Raw genomic sequence first — 20,000 nt, forward strand, 5'->3', positions numbered from 1 at the left:
CCACACACACACACACACACACACACACGCACACACACACACACACACACGCTTTACCTTGAGGACGGCTCTCCAGTTCTGGTACAGGTACTGCAGTCTGCGCCGGTATTCTCTCTGCTGCCTGTATCTCCTCCAGTGAGACTGATGACACAAATGCAGCTCTGCGTCAGAAATCATTACCGCCGCAACAATCTATCAATGAGACGCTGTGTATCGTGCATTGTTCACCCTAAATGAAAGATTAGATTTAATTTGGCATCAAATATGGTAAACCAGGATAGTTTGAGCTAAAGTTTCACACTTTTGAGCCAACTAATTATTATTAAATCAATTAAAAATAAAAGTACAAGCACATTACTTAACTTTTTTAATGTATGTAAAACGTCAATAAAAAAGACAATTCTAAAGTTCTCAAAAAAAATGTTTAGTCTAGTAGTGTAATCATCAAGTCTAAATGTGTAGATTTGCACACTAGTTCTCCCATGTGTGTTGAAGAAGTGCATGAGGTGTTCAGGGTCAGGTGAGTCTCACCTGTATGGTGATGACGGCAGGTGTGTGTGTGTGTGTGTGTGTGTGTGTGTGTGTGTGTGTGGAGGAAGTGCATGAGGTGTTCAGGCTCAGGTGAGTCTCACCTGTATGGTGATGACGGCAGGTGTGTGTGTGTGTGTGTGTGTGTGTGTGTGTGTGTGTGTGTGTTTGTGTGTGTGTTGAAGTGCATGAGGTCATCAGGGTCAGGTGAGTCTCACCTGTATGGTGATGACGGCAGGTGTGTGTGTGTGTGTGTGTGTGTGTTGAAGTGCATGAGGTGTTCAGGCTCAGGTGAGTCTCACCTGTATGGTGATGACGGCAGGTGTGTGTGTGTGTGTGTGTGTGTGTGTGTGTGCTGAGGAAGTGCATGAGGTGTTCAGGGTCAGGTGAGTCTCACCTGTATGGTGATGACGGCAGGTGTGTGTGTGTTGAGGAAGTGCAGGCGCTCGGTTAGCTTCTGTCGCAGCAGAAACCCTCGCATGCGCGCCTGCATCTGCTGGACCAGCGTCTCACTGGCCTTCCACTGTACACCTCTGCTGTGGGCCGAGGTGACACGACTGCACACCGCCTGCAGGGGGCGACACACACACACACACTGAGCTCTGGGGTGTTTCTCATATACCGCCGTAACTCGCTCGCTGCTTCACAATCATAGTACGATGCGTTGTTGGAGAAATCAAATATAGTCACGACTGTTTCCCGAAACCGTATTGTCGCAAATTGGTCGTTCAACCACGTTGGTTAATGTCTCGTGCGTGTCTCACCTGTATGTCCTCGTGCGCGTCTCGCCGGTGTCTCGTGCGTGTCTCACCTGTATGTCCTCGTGCGCGTCTCGCCGGTGTTTCGTGCGTGTCTCACCTGTATGTCCTCGTGCGCCAGGAAGAGGCTGTTCTGGACGAAGCCCTGAGGTCTTTCCCAGCTGCCCTCCAGCTTCTGCAGGTGGAAGAAATAAGAGCTGCGGTCCGGCAGCTTAGTCCTCATCCACGCACTTCTGTTATCACCTGCACAACACAAACTCACACTTAAAGGTGCAGTGTGGGATTTTTAGCGCCATCTAGTGGTGAGGTGAGAATGGCATGAACATGACAGTGGGCAACTGGATATAGCACAGCATATTTTAAAATTGAGTAGGCCGGGAGACAGGTTTTTTGCTACCTTTTTTTTTATTATTTCCTATTATCTTATACCTTGGGTCATCACAAGTTGATAACGACCACCCCCAACTCGGCCCCGTTTGGTCTCAGGGGCCAAAAAACTTTGGCGTTTGACGGAATGATGTTATTGTGAATATAGGTACTGCAGCTACATAAATGGTCATATAACCCATATAACTCATTATTTTCATGGTGTATCCTGACACATAGGGGAAACTAGCAGAAAAAGATTCTGGGGATTGCTGCTTTTTTACTGTCAAATATCACCCTCAACATACCCCCAAAAGACCAAACATATCTGTCCGTCTGACAAATTGTCATCAAAAGTGATAATTTTTAAGCATTTTATTATACATATCACTGCCTTAAATGTACATGAAAAACTTCCCAAGTTTATAAGCTTCAATTTAAGTCCAAGATGACCTTTCGGTCTAGGATTACAGCTGGTATAACCAAAGTTAGTCCCTGTACCTCGATTCGGAGAAAACTGAATTTTCAAGCATTACCATTCCATATGGGATTAAGCATATGTTTTGTATATAAACAATATTTCTAAAAAGAGTTGAGACTTGACTTATGTACTGCTATACTATATGAAGTGAATTGCATGATGTTTATTCAGTAATGTTATGCCCCTAGTTGGACTGGGGTCAGGGTGCAACATAAGGTACAATCACACAATATCAATAACCAAATGTGAGATATGTGACCCTGGACCACAAAACCAGTCACATGGGTCAATTTTCCAAAATTGAGATGTATACATCATCTGAAAGCTGAATAAATAATCTCTCCACTGATGTGTGGTTTGTTAGGATAGGACAAAATTTGGCCAAGACACAACTATTGAAAATCTGGAATCTGAGGAGCAAATTATTATAATTTTTTAAATAAAAATAAATAGAAACATTGACTGTGTGTGACTCCAGTGTTTTGGCCCTCAGCAAGGCGCTCAGCTCCGCCTGGTACCTGTCGTGTGTGTGTGTGTGTGTGTGTGTGTGTGACTGACCCTCCAGTGTTTTGGCCCTCAGCAGGGCGCTCAGCTCCGCCTGGTACCTGTCGTGTGTGTGTGTGTGTGTGTGTGTGTGTGTGTGTGTGTGTGTGACTGACCCTCCAGTGTTTTGGCCCTCAGCAAGGCGCTCAGCTCCGCCTGGTACCTGTCGTGTGTGTGTGTGTGTGTGTGTGTGTGTGTGTGTGTGTGTGTGACTGACCCTCCAGTGTTTTGGCCCTCAGCAAGGCGCTCAGCTCCGCCTGGTACCTGTCGTGTGTGTGTGTGTGTGTGTGTGTGTGTGTGTGTGACTGACCCTCCAGTGTTTTGGCCCTCAGCAAGGCGCTCAGCTCCGCCTGGTACCTGTCGTGTGTGTGTGTGTGTGTGTGTGTGTGTGTGTGTGTGTGTGTGTGTGTGTGACTGACCCTCCAGTGTTTTGGCCCTCAGCAAGGCGCTCAGCTCCGCCTGGTACCTGTCGTGTGTGTGTGTGTGTGTGTGTGTGTGACTGACCCTCCAGTGTTTTGGCCCTCAGCAAGGCGCTCAGCTCCGCCTGGTACCTGTCGTGTGTGTGTGTGTGTGTGTGTGTGTGACTGACCCTCCAGTGTTTTGGCCCTCAGCAAGGCGCTCAGCTCCGCCTGGTACCCGTCAGCACATTCGGACACGACGCTCCTCAGCGCCACCTCTGGCAGACGAAGCACTCGCACCGTCTGAGACGCTCGGCCCTCTTTAACAGCCTGATTCACTGCGGCCAGACCCAGACACACTACACACAACACAGCAACAGGGGACATTTGTGAGGACCGTTTTCCTGAAAGTGATGAGATAAACTCTTAAGGTCCTTGCACACCGAGTCTGAAATTTTCAACAACAAAAAAAAAACTCACGTTGTGTCAATCATGTTTACACACTACTTGCCAAACTTTCGGATTGGGTTCAATTGTCTGCGTTTTTCACATCAGTAGCATTTTGAGGTGTTTTGACAATTCAGAGCCACTGACTGACGAATAAGAAAAAATGCATATGAAAATGTTGGACTCGTGCAAGGGCCTTTACAATGCAAGACAAAACAAACAATTCAAAGCAAGACATCCCATGGCAAAACAATGTAACTAATAGTTTCCCAGTTGATTGATTACATTAGGGATTGCAAACATGTTTTGCATAGTAAGTTTTATGAAATATGTTTAAATAAGCAAGATTATTAGGCATTATCTAATTAAATATGCACTAATTTGCATAAATTCGCAGAACATTGGATAAAGTTTGATTGTTTGATTTGGTTGACATTTAAGGTTTTGAGGGGATTCTGGATTTCATAAATACATTTCAACAAGTTTTTAGGGGTAGAACGTTGTATTAATCATGCAAAGGATATATATATATATATATATATACACACACACATGAACTAACCTTGAGTATATAGACATGAATAAAACTGTAAAGTCTGAGTGTGTAAAGCTGCTGAAGTGGAGATTTATAACTTAACTCCGCCTTTAAAGATATACAGATGCAAATTGACCAAATAAAATAAATGCTTAAATAGTCTGAACGAAGACACGTTATGGAAGCAAAAAAAAAAACTAAAATGTTTTTGCCTGCAGTGTCTTGCCTAAAATCGACCGGAAAACCCTCGCAGTTACATGTGCATCAAGCGTATCGTGTGGTTGTGTGCGTCCACTCACTCTTCAGTGCTTTCTGAGTGTCCTGATTGGCCAGTCTCACACCTTCCTGAATGTCAGCCAACCAGAGCTCAGCTCCAGGGTCACGGCTCACCTGCACACACAGGACAGTTTTGCATGAAAAGATGGTTTTATCTATACAATTAAACACTAATTCCACATATTTTGTCTTTTAATAATTCAAGCACTTCTCAAGTAACTTTTTATATACATCTCTGTTTTCATGAGTTTCTCAAGACTCAAATTTCAAACTCAAATTCAAGCACTTTGTGATAACCCTGTTAGAATCAGGTGCGATCCAATTTAATGCATTAAAAGGTGAACTACAGAGGACCTGTGCAGTAAGACCGCATCACTACACCTCTGCCTTGTGTCGTTTGGCTCGGGTCAGCAGGTCATGGTAGCGTGTGGCGTTGAGCTGAAACACGTCCTCCAGGCCACCGGAGGGCAGCATCAGCGCCGAGAGCGTCTTCTGAGGATCACTGCGACTCAGAGCCTGGTTGATCAGACCGATGGTGAGAATCTCTGTGGAGATCAACAACCAGACCATCAATTACTCATGCTGCAAACTAATCATTATAACCAGAGCCGCTCTAAGAACATGTCTGCTCGACTGACGTTCATGTTCCTCGTGGGCGGCAGTGTTGACGGTGTTCAGTCCCGTCTGCAGGTCGTTCCAGGAGAGAAGAGCTTTACCTGCCCTCCTCTTCTGCTCACACAGCTCCTCGAAATACCTGAACACACACATAGATATTAACCCTGGAAAGCCTGACATCAAAAATATCCCATGCTAAATCTAAAACAAAAAAGCCTGCATGCGTTTCTTGTGGATTATGTTTGATCCATCAGGCTTTTATCACTCATATAGTCTGATATACGGAGAATATTGAGATATTTATAACATTACAGCAGATACTGATATTAAGTGCATATCAATACTGGGTATATGCAGGAATCCTAAAGTTGATTTCAATACCTTTTTAAGACTTTTTGAAGACCTTCTCAAAATATTTTAAGACCTCATCGCCACTTTAAGTTCTAATCAGCAACAAACCTTTAACTTAATAAACTGTTGTAGTTTGTGCCATGTAGAGGACGATGACACATCACCTAATAGTTGTAGTTTTTTTATTTAACATCACCTAACCGCGCGTTTCGCAAAATACGTGACATCACCTGTATGCGGCGATCTGATCTCACTGACCGACTACGCCGTTGTTTTTTATTAGTAATGGGGGGGGGGGAAATAAATATATTCATGCATACTTTTTGGAGTCAAACTTTTTGGACAAAGCTTGAACAAAATTTAATACCTCATAAAATCGGGATTAAGACTTTTTAATACCTTTTAAGGGCCTTAATTTTCCCAAAATGGATTTATCAACTTTTAATACTTTTTAAGACCCCGCGGACACCCTGCAATATCAATATCTGCCAATAATATGTCTTAGTAAGATGATATTTAAAGCCTAGTTGTATGATCTGTAGTTGTAAAACATGCAATGCAATGATTGAGAGATGAACTAATAAACCTTCCTCAAAACCCCGATGATCATATTTGATACTTATGAGTTTTATAATAAATGATGATAATAAAGTAAAGCTGCTTCAGTCCCGCTGAAATATTACTAACAATATCAGAGTTTTTCCTTGATGAACTCAGAGCAGATTCGACACAGAAAGACTCGTGAAGCTCGAGCTGGAGGAGGACGCTTGTACAGTTACACTAACAGACTTTATCTTGATAGAAGAGTGCAGACGCTCAGAGACAGAAGCTCTGCGGGAGACTGACAGGTTTATCAGATCATGTTCCTCATTTAGAGCCTTAGAAATAAAGTCTAGATGCAGAAATTCACATATCAAACATGTTCGAGATTATACCACACAGAACACAGTTTTACTCTCTTAACTGTCGCCATTTTGATTTAATATGATTATTTAAATAAAAGCAGACTAATAAAGTCTAGATGCAATCAGAGTTCGAAATGATAAGTGAGATGTCCATATATATACGTGTACATTTATACAGTCAGTGTCATGAGTGAACGTTCAGACCTCTGAATCAGGCCATCATCGATGTCAGCGAGTCCCGCGGCAGGACTGACTAGCGTAGCGCTGAACGCGCCGAAGTCTTCCACCTCCACAGCCTGATTAACCAGAGCAACCGCTGACAGCATCTCCACCGCGACAAACAGCTCCTCCTGCTGGAGAGAACCCTGGAAACAAGCATCACAGCGGAGCCTTAGCGCACGTTACACGATAAAACACTATAACAACAGCTCATCGCTTCACTGTGACATTTTAACATCTCAAGGTTAACCCAGGGTTAGGAAGGAGGTTAACCCAGGGATAGGAAGGAGGTTAACCCAGGGATAGGCAGTGTGTGTTACCTGTGGACACTGGCGCTGCAGGGGTGCCAGCTCTCTCTGGTAAAGCTCCGCAGCGAACGGATAGACGTCTGGCAGATGAGCTTCTGGGTTCATTAGAGCCCGGACCGTCTGACGAGCTTCTCCACGCTGCACAGCCTCGTTTATTTTACTCACCGCCTGTTGAACTGCACACACACACACACACACACCTTACTGTACATGAAGCAGCATTTATTTGCTTTTAAAAAATATATATATATATTACAAATGTCCTTACTGTCACTTGATCAAACTAATGTGGCCTTGCTGAATAAAAGTATTAGTTTCTTTAAAAAACAATAACTTTTAAACAGTAGTAAATGTATTATTGTTTACAAAATGGCTGCTTTTAAAGACAATCTCCTGTTTCATTAAAAATATCTTAAATTGTGTTCAACAGATGAAGGAACAACATGAGCAATTGATGACAGAATTAGGTGAACCATTCCTTAAACGGCAAAAACAAACTCTACTAACGCACTGCACACACTGCTAATGAGAGAGTGTTTCACTGACTGGTTCGATCTCTCTGCGCGTCCTCATTGGCCATGTTGACGGCCTCCTGTAGTTCATCTCTCTCCAGAGGATCCACACATCCCAGATCCTGACAGACACACACTTCAGTCACCGGTGGACAGTTTATGAGCGAGCGGTGAGGGAGATGATGCGGTGTGTGAGTCTCACCAGGGCTTTCTGCTCTCGATCAGCGCTCATCTGCTCCAGGTACCAGCCGGCGTGATCTCGGACCAGTCCTCTGAGCGCCAGACTGGGATTCTGCAGGGCACAGATCAGCGCCGGCGGGTCAGTGCAGTCCAGCGCCTCGTCCACACACTCCACCGCCGCGCGCACTGCAACACACACATCACACACACACACACACACGTAATATGTCACTCAAACACTGGGCAATACAAAATAAATTATATTTTTGATTAAATGTATTCATTTAGCAGATGCAGGACTGCGACCCGCCGATGCTGATGTTTTATTGTGCCATAAACAAACTAGTTATAGAAGGATGTTCAGTCTAAAACTAACATTAAAATTGGATAACATTTAATGTGATGATTTGTAAAACTAAAAGTTTAAAGATGTAGAAAAACACTTCATTGCAAACAAACGTTTTTTTTTTTTAAGACATGAAATTACCACTATAACCAGTGGATGGATATTACCGCTTATTAGCCATTTCTACCCCCTAATATATGGAAAAGCAGGAAAAACAAAACTTTTCTTCAAATCATGACTGAACTACAAAAAGTAAGTAAATTTAAATTTAATAAAGGTTAATTTTGTCTGCATCCCAATTCAAGCTCAGTGCTTTACTGTCAAATTTTCAATAAATAAACATGTAACATTATTAGTAACTGCACTTATTAATGCAAAACAATTGTAATATGATTAAAAATAACAATAAAAATATTTTAATTGGTAATAAAATAGCAATAGTTGTTTTGTTACTTACAACGACAAAAGTATAATCAAAATAGCAATAATATTGTCACAATGTATTAAACAAATCTTGGCAAAACTTCACAATAAGGTCTAAAAGCTCATAAACCAACATATTTTGCTCATTGTTAATCTTTGTTAATGTTAATAAGAATATACCGGTAATTGTTTATTTTTTGTTCATGTTAGTTCAGAGTAGATTAATGTTAACAAACACAAGATTTAATTTTAATAGTGCATAAGTCGATGCAGAAATTAACAAATTATGATTAATAAATGCTGTAGAAGTGTTGTTTATTCTTAGTTAATGTTAACTAATGCAGCAAATTAATTTTAACAAATGAAACCTTACTTTAAAGTGTTGCAAAAAAAAAAAAAAAAAGACTCACTGTTGACTCTGTTCACGGAGTCTTGAATTTCTCTCTGCGTCAGATATTCCTCATAAATGTCGTTCTCTGCTGATCCGCTTCCCTGTAAAACACAGAATCATTAGAAAGGAAACTATACTCCATGGCTAAGAGGAATATCTTCATGCATTGCGATGGAAAAGATAACCTATATTCTTAAGGGTAAAGAAAACCGATTTAAGAGGTTCTGGAGTCCCTTTTTATTATTTATTGAACATGGGGATATTATCAATTTAATAAAGGATTTGCGGCAGCAGTTCGTCTCGTGTCAGTTTGTGGTCATGTGACGCTCTTACGTGTGTTTGTGCCCGAGACGCCTTCTGAACGCGCGCCTGTCGGAGCATCTCCTGGTAGACGGGCACGAGCTGGTCCTGAAGGGCGCTCAGCATGGCGTTGGGGTTCTGCAGGGCTCGACCTGTGACCTCCACACACCCCCGGTCCACCGCTTCATTGATGGCGATCACAGCCGCGTGCACTGGAGACAGGAGACACAGGCCGATCGCTTTAAAATCATGATCCTGGTAATCTTGACTCAGAACAAGTTCCTCTGGCAGCTCTCTTCTCTTCTCTGATGACGAGGGCGGGGCGACCTGTCACTCACATGAGATCAGCCAATAGCAAACCACAACATTCAATCAATTCCCCACGGACACAATCAAGCCCCGCCCACATGTGTTCTTGTTCCAGAAGCGTGTCACTCAGATATACGGCACAATAGAGGAGAAAAGACTAACGTAACTTCCCTTTCATGCTGACTTTAAAGATGAAGTTTGTTTTTCTGTGTCACCAAAAGGAATAGTACAGATGTTTACATGGTAATACTTTAGTTTTGGTCAAATGAAGAGGACATTACTCCTGATTACAAGTTTCTCAATATTTTTGTCTTGTTTTCCAGCACAAATATCTAAACATCCCTGAATCAAGATACATTTACTGGAGATGCAGAATCACTTCAGATATTATACATTTATAAAAAAGAAAAAGTCAATGAGGTCAAATTAAAAAAAAAACGTATTTTCTCTTTATTTAAGTATTTTTTAGAATTAAGTATGTTTAGATCATTATTTTGTCTTGTTTTCTGGTACAAATTAGCAGAAGAAAAAAATATTGATCTGGATATATAATGGTTTTGCTTTTTTATGCATTAGATTTACATATTTATTTTGATCATGTTGTAGCACTTTGAGTATTAGAAAGGGATTTTCTAAAATCAAATGTATTATTATTATTGCCAACTCTTTACAATAAGGTCTCATTTGTCAACATTAGTTAATCCATTAACTAACATGAACAAAAAATTTGCCATTTTTAAAGCATTTATTAATGTTAATAAATAAATAAAAAATGCAAACTCACAGTGCATTAACTGATGTTAACAAATACAACATTTGATTTTAATAATGCATTAGTAAAAGTTGAAATGAACATTAAGATTTATAAATGCAGAAATATTTTTTGTGTTGAATAATGTTAATAAACGAGACCGTATTGCAATGCATTATTATAAATATGCTGAGGAAGTTTGTCACTTTGACGCGCACCTGCCGCCTCGTCCACCGAGAGCTCATTGGCCAGAATTCCTCCGATCTTACTGAACGCTGGCATCTGAATCCCATACTTATCCAGCTCCAGTTTCATGTTATTGATCTCCTCCTCTGCAGAACACACACACACACAGTTTATAAACAAACTTCCAGATTCACATTTTACTTAAATATATACATGCATATATGTGTGTATTTATATATACAAAATGATTATACACAGAACACACACATATGTAAACAAACTTTTATTTTGGATGCGATGAATCTGTAGAATTAGTCATGAAAGAAATGAAAACACATTTTACCTGTGAACTTGACCTTCCCACACAGGTCGTGGATCTGAGGGGCGAGTCCCAAACGAAACAGGAACAAGCTAACACAAGAAACCATGAAATCATTAATGACGGCAATGAAACACCCAGAAGTCATTATTCTGGAGGATGTGAGCCCGCAGTGCTGACCTCAGAGCATGAATGCAGTAAACGGCTCTGGGCATGTTCTTCTTATCATACACATCCGTCGTCTCTGGATGAAACCTCTGCAGAACACACAACATCTTCAGTAATATGACATGTTCACTACAGTAGACAACAGTTCCTGTCGAACTATGGGCCGAGTCACGAGTGTGATTTACCGTTGGCAACCCGACCTCCATCATGGCGTTCCTCCAGTGGTTGATGTTGTCAGTGTGACGGAACTGAAGCCCGCTAGCCTGAGAGAAAACATCAGAGATTCACAACAACTACATATTAAAGTGCCCCGTTACGCTGGTTTAAAGGTTCTAATGTTGTTTTGGAGTCTCCAGAAACAGGTTCTCCTGCATCAAGATCATAAACACTGTAATGTCCTCATAATCTGCACTGCAGCGTCAGCTCTTCTCTCTCAGTCTCGGAAACGCTTCCATCACAGATCCAGTCTCTCTAAGCTCCGCCTCTCTGAGAGCTGCTCTGCTGTGATTGGTCAGAAAGCAAACGCTCATTATCATATCTGAGTCTCAGCTCTTGATCACAGTGATGCGAACAGTGACGATGGCGAGGGTTTTACCGTATCGATCTCAGAGAACAGAGTCTCCTCGACACGAACAACACAAACCAAACTCTTCCAGTCTCAGATACACGACAGTGTTAGAGGGCGGGGCTAAGAGACGCTATTCAGCCAATCAAGACCATAGGGCGGGCATTATGTAAATTAGTTACAAACTTTTAAACGTGAAAGTAAGAAATGAATCGATGGAAAGAACTGAATTATAGTGGCATGTTTGCTAACGAAATAAACCAATTAAAAGCCGTTTGTGTGGTGTGGCTTCTGTGTTCATGGTTGAGTGCTAGTCTAATTTGCATTCCCGCTGAAAAACAAGCGTTCTAGCGCAAAAATGTTGCCTATAAATAGTGTTGTACACCTTCTTATCAAATGCACATGATCAACCTCTCCTCTATTTTGCTTGGGAACTAATGTGGTCGGACCCAACGTTTGCTTGACTGCGTTCCCTGAAGCGGAGGACTTCTGCATTCCGATTGGTTGCCGTTATAGCTCATTACCATAAAGTTGACCTGGCTTCAGCTCTCCGCGCCGGAGCTCGGTGTGAACACACAGCGCACTGCGGTCGTTAGTCGCTCACCTTGTACCGCTGCTGGTCCAGGTCGTAGATCTTCCTCAGTGGAACCACAATGGGAGCGAAGCAGTGTCCCAGTTTAGCCAGATAAACCCCGTTCCTCAGCGCCTCCTCCAGCTCAGTGGGAGACGGCAACAACTCCTTCAGACACGCCTCCATCCACCTGACACACACACACACACACACACACACACACACACACACACATTAGAGGGTGACACGGGAGTGGATTTTCAAACCTCTCCCATCAAAAAAACACTCCCACACAAAAAAATAACAATAAAAATCCTATCCCAATCCCAGAAGGACTCCCATTCCCTCCCACCTTAGCTGAATAAAAATCCAAAATGTAGTTTATGATGTTATTTTATTGAATTGAAAGCTATATTAATGCATACACATTAAATTTCATACAAATCATCCATGCAAACACACACATACACACACACACACAACAGCGTCTTTCTCAACTCATAAAAAAAAATGTTGTTTACTCCAGACGTGCCAGTCGGTGAGGAATGATGCTCAGAGTACCTGATGTTATTATTGATAGTCAGTGTGTGTGTGTGTGTGTGTGTGTCACCCTGCGCTTCAATGTACACACTATCCATCCTAAACAGTGTGTGAGATTAAAATAAGTGTGAAAGCACAGTATCTTGAAGCGTTTGCCAGAAGTCCCCGGATGATCTACTATTCCCGGTGGATTTTCGAAGTGTGGATCTGTGCACACTACACTATAACGGCTAATATTACCCACAATCCACTGCGCTGATGGAAGAGGAACTACAAACGAGTAAAAAGTGTTAAACTACAAACATGGCGGATATGCGCGACCAACGGTGGGAGGTTTAGATAAAGTGACTAATCAAAGTGACTCATTTTTTGTGTTTTAGTAACGAATCAAAGTTTAACCTGATCAAAAATAGATTTATTTAATGTTATATTTCATCTGGAATAAAAATGTGGACTTTTATAAAGATCCGTTTGGTCATTAACTTTTAAATGCATCGTTTTGCATTAATATGAAGTCTCTCCGCATTAAAGACCCGCGACTGCAGATCATCGAGCTTCTGCATTTCTCTCTGATACGAAATTAAATTAAATCAAATGTGGAGGATTTTATCTTTGACAAGATGATTGACAGGCCAGTATACGGTGTCAGGATGACAGAGAGCAACCGTTAAAGACGTTATTGCGTGACGGGATAGTGTGTCCCAATTTAGCTGAATACTTTTAGGGCGTAGAATAAGTAGGAGAACTGAGACGCAGCATCAGTGTGTGTGTGTGTGTGTGTGTGTGTGTGTGTGTGTGTGTGTGTGTGACCTCTTGGCCTCCTCCAGACGGCACAGGTATTGATACGCCACATTCTGAATCCTCTGTTCATCCATTTCTTCTGCAGTCAGACGCTCATCTGAAATCAACATCAGTTCTTGATCACATCAGACATCAATATAAACATAGATCATTATAAAACACAAAACCAGCAACATTCAATTTCAGTCACATTTAACAAAAATCACATTCAAAATTAAACCTCAATCAAATTAAACTACTCAAATAAAATCTCAAACACATTTAACACAAAACCTCAATCACATTTGACATCAATATAAAATCTAGATCATTTTAACCACAAAACCTCAATCAAATTTAACAGCAAAACTCACATTTCACTCACATTTAACATAAATCCTCAATCATATTCAACATAAACCTCAATAATATTCATAAACCTCAATAATATTCATAAACCTCAGTCACATCTGAACATAATCACTCTTCCGTGACTCCGGTTTGTTAGACTGAAGTGAACCTCCAGTTTGAAGTTTTTATAGACATGAATGTGTTTTATATTCAGTACTTACAGCCAGACCGGGCCTGAACACTTTCCCCCATCGCTGTTCTTCAGTCGATATCGATGAACTGAATCTGATCGATCGCGTTCTGATAACCCGACACAAACGCTGATCTCTGACAAGCGACGCGATTCTCTTCTGAATAAACTCCTTCAGTCTGAAGCCGCAAACTAGTGACGCTTTCAGTCAGCTGCGCTCAACCGATGTTTAATACATCTATATCAATAACTGATTAATCTCTCATTCGGCTCTGATTAATAACTCAGATAAATGTCGACTGAAAAGAAAACGCGAAAGCTCCCGTCTGTCAGTTGTTTACGGTTTGAATATCCCGCCCGCTTCTCATTGGCCCCCACATGGCTCCGCCCACTTGATGACGGCGGGTTGGGTCGCGGTGTGTTGTGGGTACTGTAGTCTAAATGAGTTTTCAACAGCAAACCAGCGAATTAAAGAGTTTATTTGTGTAAACAAGACGATTTAAACAGAATTGCGTATTTTTTATTATACCTGTATTTTATTATTAATATATATATATTTTTAATTGTTGTACTTGTACGTGCATTTTCTGTTCTGGAGATTCTGGTAGTAAACAATTATTTTATAAAATAAAATATGTTTATAATGAATTTATAATTTTAATTAAATATAGCCTATATTTATAAATGTAGAGGTCACAGATGAAAGCACATTCACTGCCGTTCCCATAGACACGGGTGTAAACAGTGTGGTCAGGTGTGCACACACGGAGAGAGACACCTGTCTGTCTGCTCACCTGTTTATACATCATCATCATCTCCAATACTACGACATGATTATAAAGGACGAATATCGGACCATCAAACATGACGCGTATCATCCGAGGAAAGGGCCGCTCTGACTGAGTTTACCGTGTAAGTGTTTCTGTCAGAGACAAACTCCTGGAAATTAGTGTGGAGAACGTATTATTCCGTATATTATATTGTTTACTCTAGTTTTATGGCGCATATTCTTTATATTCAGTGTCACTGTGTGTGTAATGAGTGTTTAGTTTGCTGTGGTAACTGTGTGTTTATAGTGACACTCTAGAAGACTGATAAATGATTCATTAAGTGTGCATTAATCCTCTCTGTCATTAACACACACTTTAAAACGGCTCAGGGAGAACAAAATATGTCTCTTAGAATGTTTCACGTTAAGTTATGGGAAAAAATGTTTTAAAAACTGTTTGCAAACATTCTATTTTATAATTTTGTAAACATTATAGGAACGTTAGCCTATTTTGAACTTTCTCTGGACATTCTAAACATGGCGAACGTTCATCATAAATTAAAACGTTCCGAGAATTTTTAGTTCCCAGAACGTTAGATTTTGGTTACATGAACGTTATTTTCCAGAACGTTAATTTTTGGTTCCAAGAAAGTTATTTTTTAAGGTTATTTTTTGGTTAGCCAGAAAAGTTTTCGTGACAGAAATAATACATTTAGCGTTAATATTTTTAGACCTTCGTGAGTTCGCGGCTTTCTGCATATGTTTTGGGGACATTATTAAATATCAGATTACTTAGAAGGAACGTTCTATTAATGTTACTGGAAGAACGTTTGTTTATAACTTTGAGAGAACCTTGACAAAACGTTCTGATTACCTTCAAGGCGTACCACATGTACTTTACTTTACTTTACTTTACTTTAAAAAGCTTCAATATCACGTCAAATATATTTCATTATAAAAGTAGCATGTAAAGTTTTTAACTCATTCTTCATGCATCCAGCCGATGCTTTTATACAAAATGACTCATATTGTATTCAAGTTAGACATTTTATCAGTTCATGCATGCCTTGGGAATCGAACCCATGACCTTGTCACTGCTTCAGGAATACATTAATGCCCAGATATTTATTTCCACAGATATGTCATACATCTAATTATTAGCACAATTGTTTATTGTTTGCATCTAAATGAGTGTAACACAGTAACTTTAGTAACCAGTGGCCATTTATATCTTCTTTTTTAAAACACCTCAGCTCGAATTGACAGAGATTTTAATGGTTTTCTCCAGAGTGGCTATATATATAAAGTAACTAAATTAATAACTTTTTTACAACAAAAATGAACATCACTGAACTTTCTTAAGCTGGACTGTGACGCAAAAAAACAAACTTTGTTGCATTATTTTCCTGTTATCTCTGTAACGCTGCTTTGAAACTCTTTTGATACATTTTATATTTGTATTGTATATATTTGAATGTACTTCTCTTTTACGAATGCTTTTCTTTTATAATGTTGTTTTTCTCTTTTATTTTTTCTTATGTTTCTGAAGCGCTTTGAGATTTTTTAAAGGCGCTATAGAAAATAAAGTTTATTATTATTATTATATGTGACCCTGGACCACAAAATCTTATGGCAAATTTTTTTTAATTGAGATTTATATATAATCCGAAAGCTGAATAAATAATCTCTCCATTGATGTGTGGTTTGTTAGGATAGGACAATATTTGGTCGAGACACAACTATTGAAAATCTGGAATCTGAGGTGCAAAAAAATCTAAACATTGAGAAAATCTCCTTTAAAGTTGTGCATTTATGTTCACGATTGTGCTGCATTCACTCACAAACAATTTTTTTGACACTTTAATGATATTCACAATTCAAACATCACAGATATTAGTTCCCCGAAAACATGATCGAATTTGATAAAATTCTTGAAATTAAGATGATTTCAGTAACGAAATAAGTTTAATTTTCTAGGTAACATCAACTAACAATGAAAGCATCTATCATGTTAATCTCAACATTTACTAAAGCATAAATGCATTATTAAAATCCAAAGTTGCATCTAATATTTAGGCCTAATCGTCCTGAGCTGACATGAACTAACTGTATATTTATGAATTAATGAGTAATACTTTACATTAAAGTTCGTTAGTTAACATTAGTGAACTACATTAGTTAACATGAACTAATAATGAACTGCATGTATACAGCACTTATTAATATTTGTTAATGTTAATTTCAACATTTACTAATACTTTATTAAAATCTTGTTAACATTAGTTACTGCACTGTGAACTAACATGAACAGCTGTATTTTTATTAACTAACAATAACAAAGATTAATAAATACAGTAACACATGTATTGCTCATGGTTAGTTCATGCATTAACTAATGAACCTTATTGTAAAGTGTTACCAATTAATGTATTGCTCGTTATTAATGCATTAACTAACTATTGTATTAATATTATATTAGTGTAATATGTGACCCTGGAGCACAAACCAGTCACATGGGTCAATTATATGAAATAGAGATGTATACATTATCAGAAAGCTAAATAAATAATCTCTCCACTGATGTATAGTTTGTTAGGATAGGACAATATTTGGTCGAGACACAACTATTGAAAATCTGGAATCTGAGGAGCAAAAAAATGTAAACATTGAGAAAATCTCCTTTAAAGTTGTGCATTTATGTTCACGATTGTGCTGCATTCACTCACAAAAATACATGTTTTATATATTTACGGTAGGACATTTACTAAATATCTTCATGGAACATGATCTTAATATCCTCATGATTTTTGGCATATAAGAAAAATTTATAATTTTGACCCATACAGTGTATAGTTGCTATTGCCACAGATATACCCGTGCGGCTCCAGACTGGGTTTGGGTCACAGGGTCACATATAATATTGAATCACTCTGTATTGTAAAAAGCGCTGTATAAATAACGCTGACTTGACTGCTGGCTCCGTGTCAGGCTGAGCATCATGTGTTCCCGCACCCGTGATCTCCTGTGATGGCCTCTGATGGCTCTCGGGTCAGAGACGCTGGTGAGGAGCAGAAGAGGAGCCGGAGGAGCAGATCTGATGTGGAGGAGTCCGACGCTCAGGTGGAGATCGAGACGCTGACCGCTGATGGACATGAAGCGCTGCAGAACCGAGACTACAGCGCTGCGCTGAGGCGCTTCAAGAGCGCGCTGAGAGCCGCCACTAAGGTACTCAACACACTCAAGAGAATGTAGTGAACCTAAAACCAAAACCTGTAGTCAATAATCTCTTAAAACTCATATTTGATCACCAAAATGACATATTTAAACTTTTTTTTTTTGTATTAATGCATTAAATTAGCTTGAATGTAACTTGACACCCTTGCCTCATTTAGTATTCGTTGTTCTATGAATATGCAAATGAGCCCTGCCTCCACTCACTCACTCACTCACTCAGCTCAGAGATCCACTCGTTTCTCTGTCAAATATTGTCCTATCATAACAAACCATACATCAATGGAAAGATTATTTATTCAGCTTTCGGATGATGTATGAATCTTAATTAAAAAAAATTGACCCATGGGACTGGTTTTGTGGTCCAGGGTCACATATATGACTCTCATACCAGCCAGAGAAACATAATCCACGTCTGTGATGCTCTGGTTCCTCCTGCAGCTCAGAGAGAAGAGTCTTCAGAGGACGTGTGTGTTGAACCTGGGCGCTGCACTCGTGGAGGCGGGTGATCCTCGTAAAGGGCTCGAGGTGCTGTCACGATCGGGAGAGCGAGGCGAGCGCATCGCTGACCTGCAGTTTAACCGGGCCGCGGCTCACGAGGCGCTAGGAGAGCACACGCAGGCCACACACAGATATCATCAGGCTGCGCAACTGTACCGCTCGCAGGGAGACGCCGGCGCCGAGGGAGAAACCTGCGTCAGACTCGCTCGCTGCCACATGAAGAGGAAGGTAAACACACTATGTAAAACAAAAAACCTTTAAAGTTCCCCTGTAGTCAATCATTGCATCCCTTAAAACTCATCTTTGATCACCAAATTAATGTTTTTTCATTGATTCTTCATGCCTTAAAATATCTTGAATGTAACTTGACACCCTTGCCTCATTTAGTATTCGCGGCGGTTCTATGATTATGCAAATGAGCCCCGTCTCCAACTCAGAGATCCACTGGTTGGCGATCACACGTTGATCTGATTGGTCAAGGTAGTGTGTGACGTCAGAAACACCAGCGATTTCAAACCGTGTTTTTGAGACCGTCTTTGGTTCACTGCAGTTTTAAGCAGAAAATACTCAGCAATGCTGTCCACTTATGAACTTACACATGTGTGTGTTAAAGCATATTAAAAACACCACATAAACAACATTAAAAGCTGGATTTTCACCACAGAGGGACTTTAAAAACCCTGTAATGACTTTTCTAGTCATTATATTGCATATACTGTATATACAGTAAAAAACTCGAAAAATTAGAATATCGTGCAAAAGTTAATTTATTTCAGTAATTCGACTTAAACCATGCAAAGTGAGATATTTCAAGCTTTTATTTGTTATCATTTTGATGATTATGTCTTACAGCTTATGAAAACCTTTTCACAATATTCTAATTTTGAATTTGGGGTTTTCATAAGCTGTAAGCCATAATCATATTGCATGTTCCTGCATTTACCGGTATTTAGTCCTATGGAATGTCCTCACAAGTATAGCAAAACAAACCTGTGTGTGTGTGTGTGTGTGTGTGTGTGTTGCAGGAGTGGGATGAGGCCGCGGCGAGTTACCGGCGAGCCGCTGAGAGCTACAGGACAGCGGGGAACACGCCTGCGTCTGCACTGGCACTGAAGGATGCTGGGAAACTCATGCTAAAGGGCGGCCACAGCGCTACCGATGACATCATCAGCGTGCTGACAGACAGCCTGGAGATGAGCGCCAACATCACCGACCAGGAGACGCTGGGTAGTGTGTGTGCTTCAGTACGATCGATTAGTGATGTACACTACAAATTAAAAGAAAAACCAAAACAATAATTCTATGTAACTTGAAAAATAATCTTATTTTTAGCACCTTTATGATTTTTTGCCTTGTGATATTATTTTGCATGAAAATGAACCACAATATTCATGCATAGATATTCTGGAAAACAAGAAATGCGGAGAAAGAACATCAGATTTAGCAGTTTACGACTCTCTAAGACTTGCTTCAAATTCTGCTGTGCATTAAATTATAATGTATTGGCCCCAAATTGATTGTTATTTTTAATTGTTCACATTTATGAAATAAAATATGAAATAGATTTTTAAGTAGTTGGTATCTCAGCTTCGCCACGATCATGGGTTCGATTCACAGCAAAACTAACATGAATGAATGAAATTATTTGGATAAAAGCATCTGCCAAATATATAGTACCCTCAGAATGATCAAATTCATAAATAAAAAACTTGAATGACTTTTTTGGGTTCAGTGCAGCTGCATTTAACCATGAAAATATGTGGCTGAAACTGACCAATAAACACCATAATTTGTTTATAGAAATTAGACATTTTGTATATTCCACAACAAATCAGCGTGTCGAAACTTTGAATGCATGTTCATTATTCAAAAGTCACAAAATATCAT

At 40.0% G+C, this 20,000-nt stretch overlaps 2 protein-coding genes across 4 annotated transcripts in view; one reads left to right on the forward strand and one right to left on the reverse strand.

Moving 5' to 3' along the window:
* iqgap3 (IQ motif containing GTPase activating protein 3) overlaps window positions 1–13,981 on the reverse strand; it is a 32,906-nt gene extending 18,925 nt beyond the window's left edge. The window contains exons 1-20 of one of the 3 annotated variants that reach the window (XM_079626648.1): window positions 13,644–13,981; window positions 13,102–13,189; window positions 11,785–11,941; window positions 10,801–10,878; window positions 10,628–10,704; window positions 10,472–10,539; window positions 10,161–10,274; window positions 8,916–9,094; window positions 8,602–8,683; window positions 7,445–7,608; window positions 7,277–7,364; window positions 6,743–6,906; window positions 6,408–6,568; window positions 4,971–5,086; window positions 4,714–4,877; window positions 4,356–4,446; window positions 3,266–3,433; window positions 1,387–1,529; window positions 926–1,096; window positions 58–141 (exon numbers count right to left, since the gene is read on the reverse strand). In XM_079626648.1, the coding sequence (XP_079482774.1) occupies window positions 58–141; window positions 926–1,096; window positions 1,387–1,529; window positions 3,266–3,433; window positions 4,356–4,446; window positions 4,714–4,877; window positions 4,971–5,086; window positions 6,408–6,568; window positions 6,743–6,906; window positions 7,277–7,364; window positions 7,445–7,608; window positions 8,602–8,683; window positions 8,916–9,094; window positions 10,161–10,274; window positions 10,472–10,539; window positions 10,628–10,704; window positions 10,801–10,878; window positions 11,785–11,941; window positions 13,102–13,189; window positions 13,644–13,674 (2,388 nt within the window). In that variant the 5' untranslated portion in view covers window positions 13,675–13,981. Of the gene's footprint in view, window positions 1–57; window positions 142–925; window positions 1,097–1,386; window positions 1,530–2,691; window positions 2,739–3,265; window positions 3,434–4,355; window positions 4,447–4,713; window positions 4,878–4,970; window positions 5,087–6,407; window positions 6,569–6,742; window positions 6,907–7,276; window positions 7,365–7,444; window positions 7,609–8,601; window positions 8,684–8,915; window positions 9,095–10,160; window positions 10,275–10,471; window positions 10,540–10,627; window positions 10,879–11,784; window positions 11,942–13,101; window positions 13,190–13,643 lie in introns of all 3 variants that reach the window. The other 2 variants (XM_079626647.1, XM_079626646.1) reach the window with 2 other exon arrangements.
* A 331-nt stretch (window positions 13,982–14,312) lies between these two features.
* The window catches only part of ttc24 (tetratricopeptide repeat domain 24), a gene marked incomplete at its 3' end in the record, with an annotated part of 14,539 nt that continues 8,851 nt past the window's right edge, over window positions 14,313–20,000 (forward strand). Inside the window, exons 1-4 of the mRNA XM_079626778.1 lie at window positions 14,313–14,524; window positions 17,370–17,606; window positions 18,054–18,341; window positions 19,139–19,340. Coding sequence (XP_079482904.1) covers window positions 17,409–17,606; window positions 18,054–18,341; window positions 19,139–19,340 — 688 coding nt within the window. The 5' untranslated portion in view covers window positions 14,313–14,524; window positions 17,370–17,408. The remainder of the gene's footprint in view (window positions 14,525–17,369; window positions 17,607–18,053; window positions 18,342–19,138; window positions 19,341–20,000) is intronic.

Source organism: Phoxinus phoxinus (assembly GCF_949152265.1).
Source record: "Phoxinus phoxinus genome assembly, chromosome: 10".
Taxonomy (NCBI): Eukaryota; Metazoa; Chordata; class Actinopteri; order Cypriniformes; family Leuciscidae; genus Phoxinus; species Phoxinus phoxinus.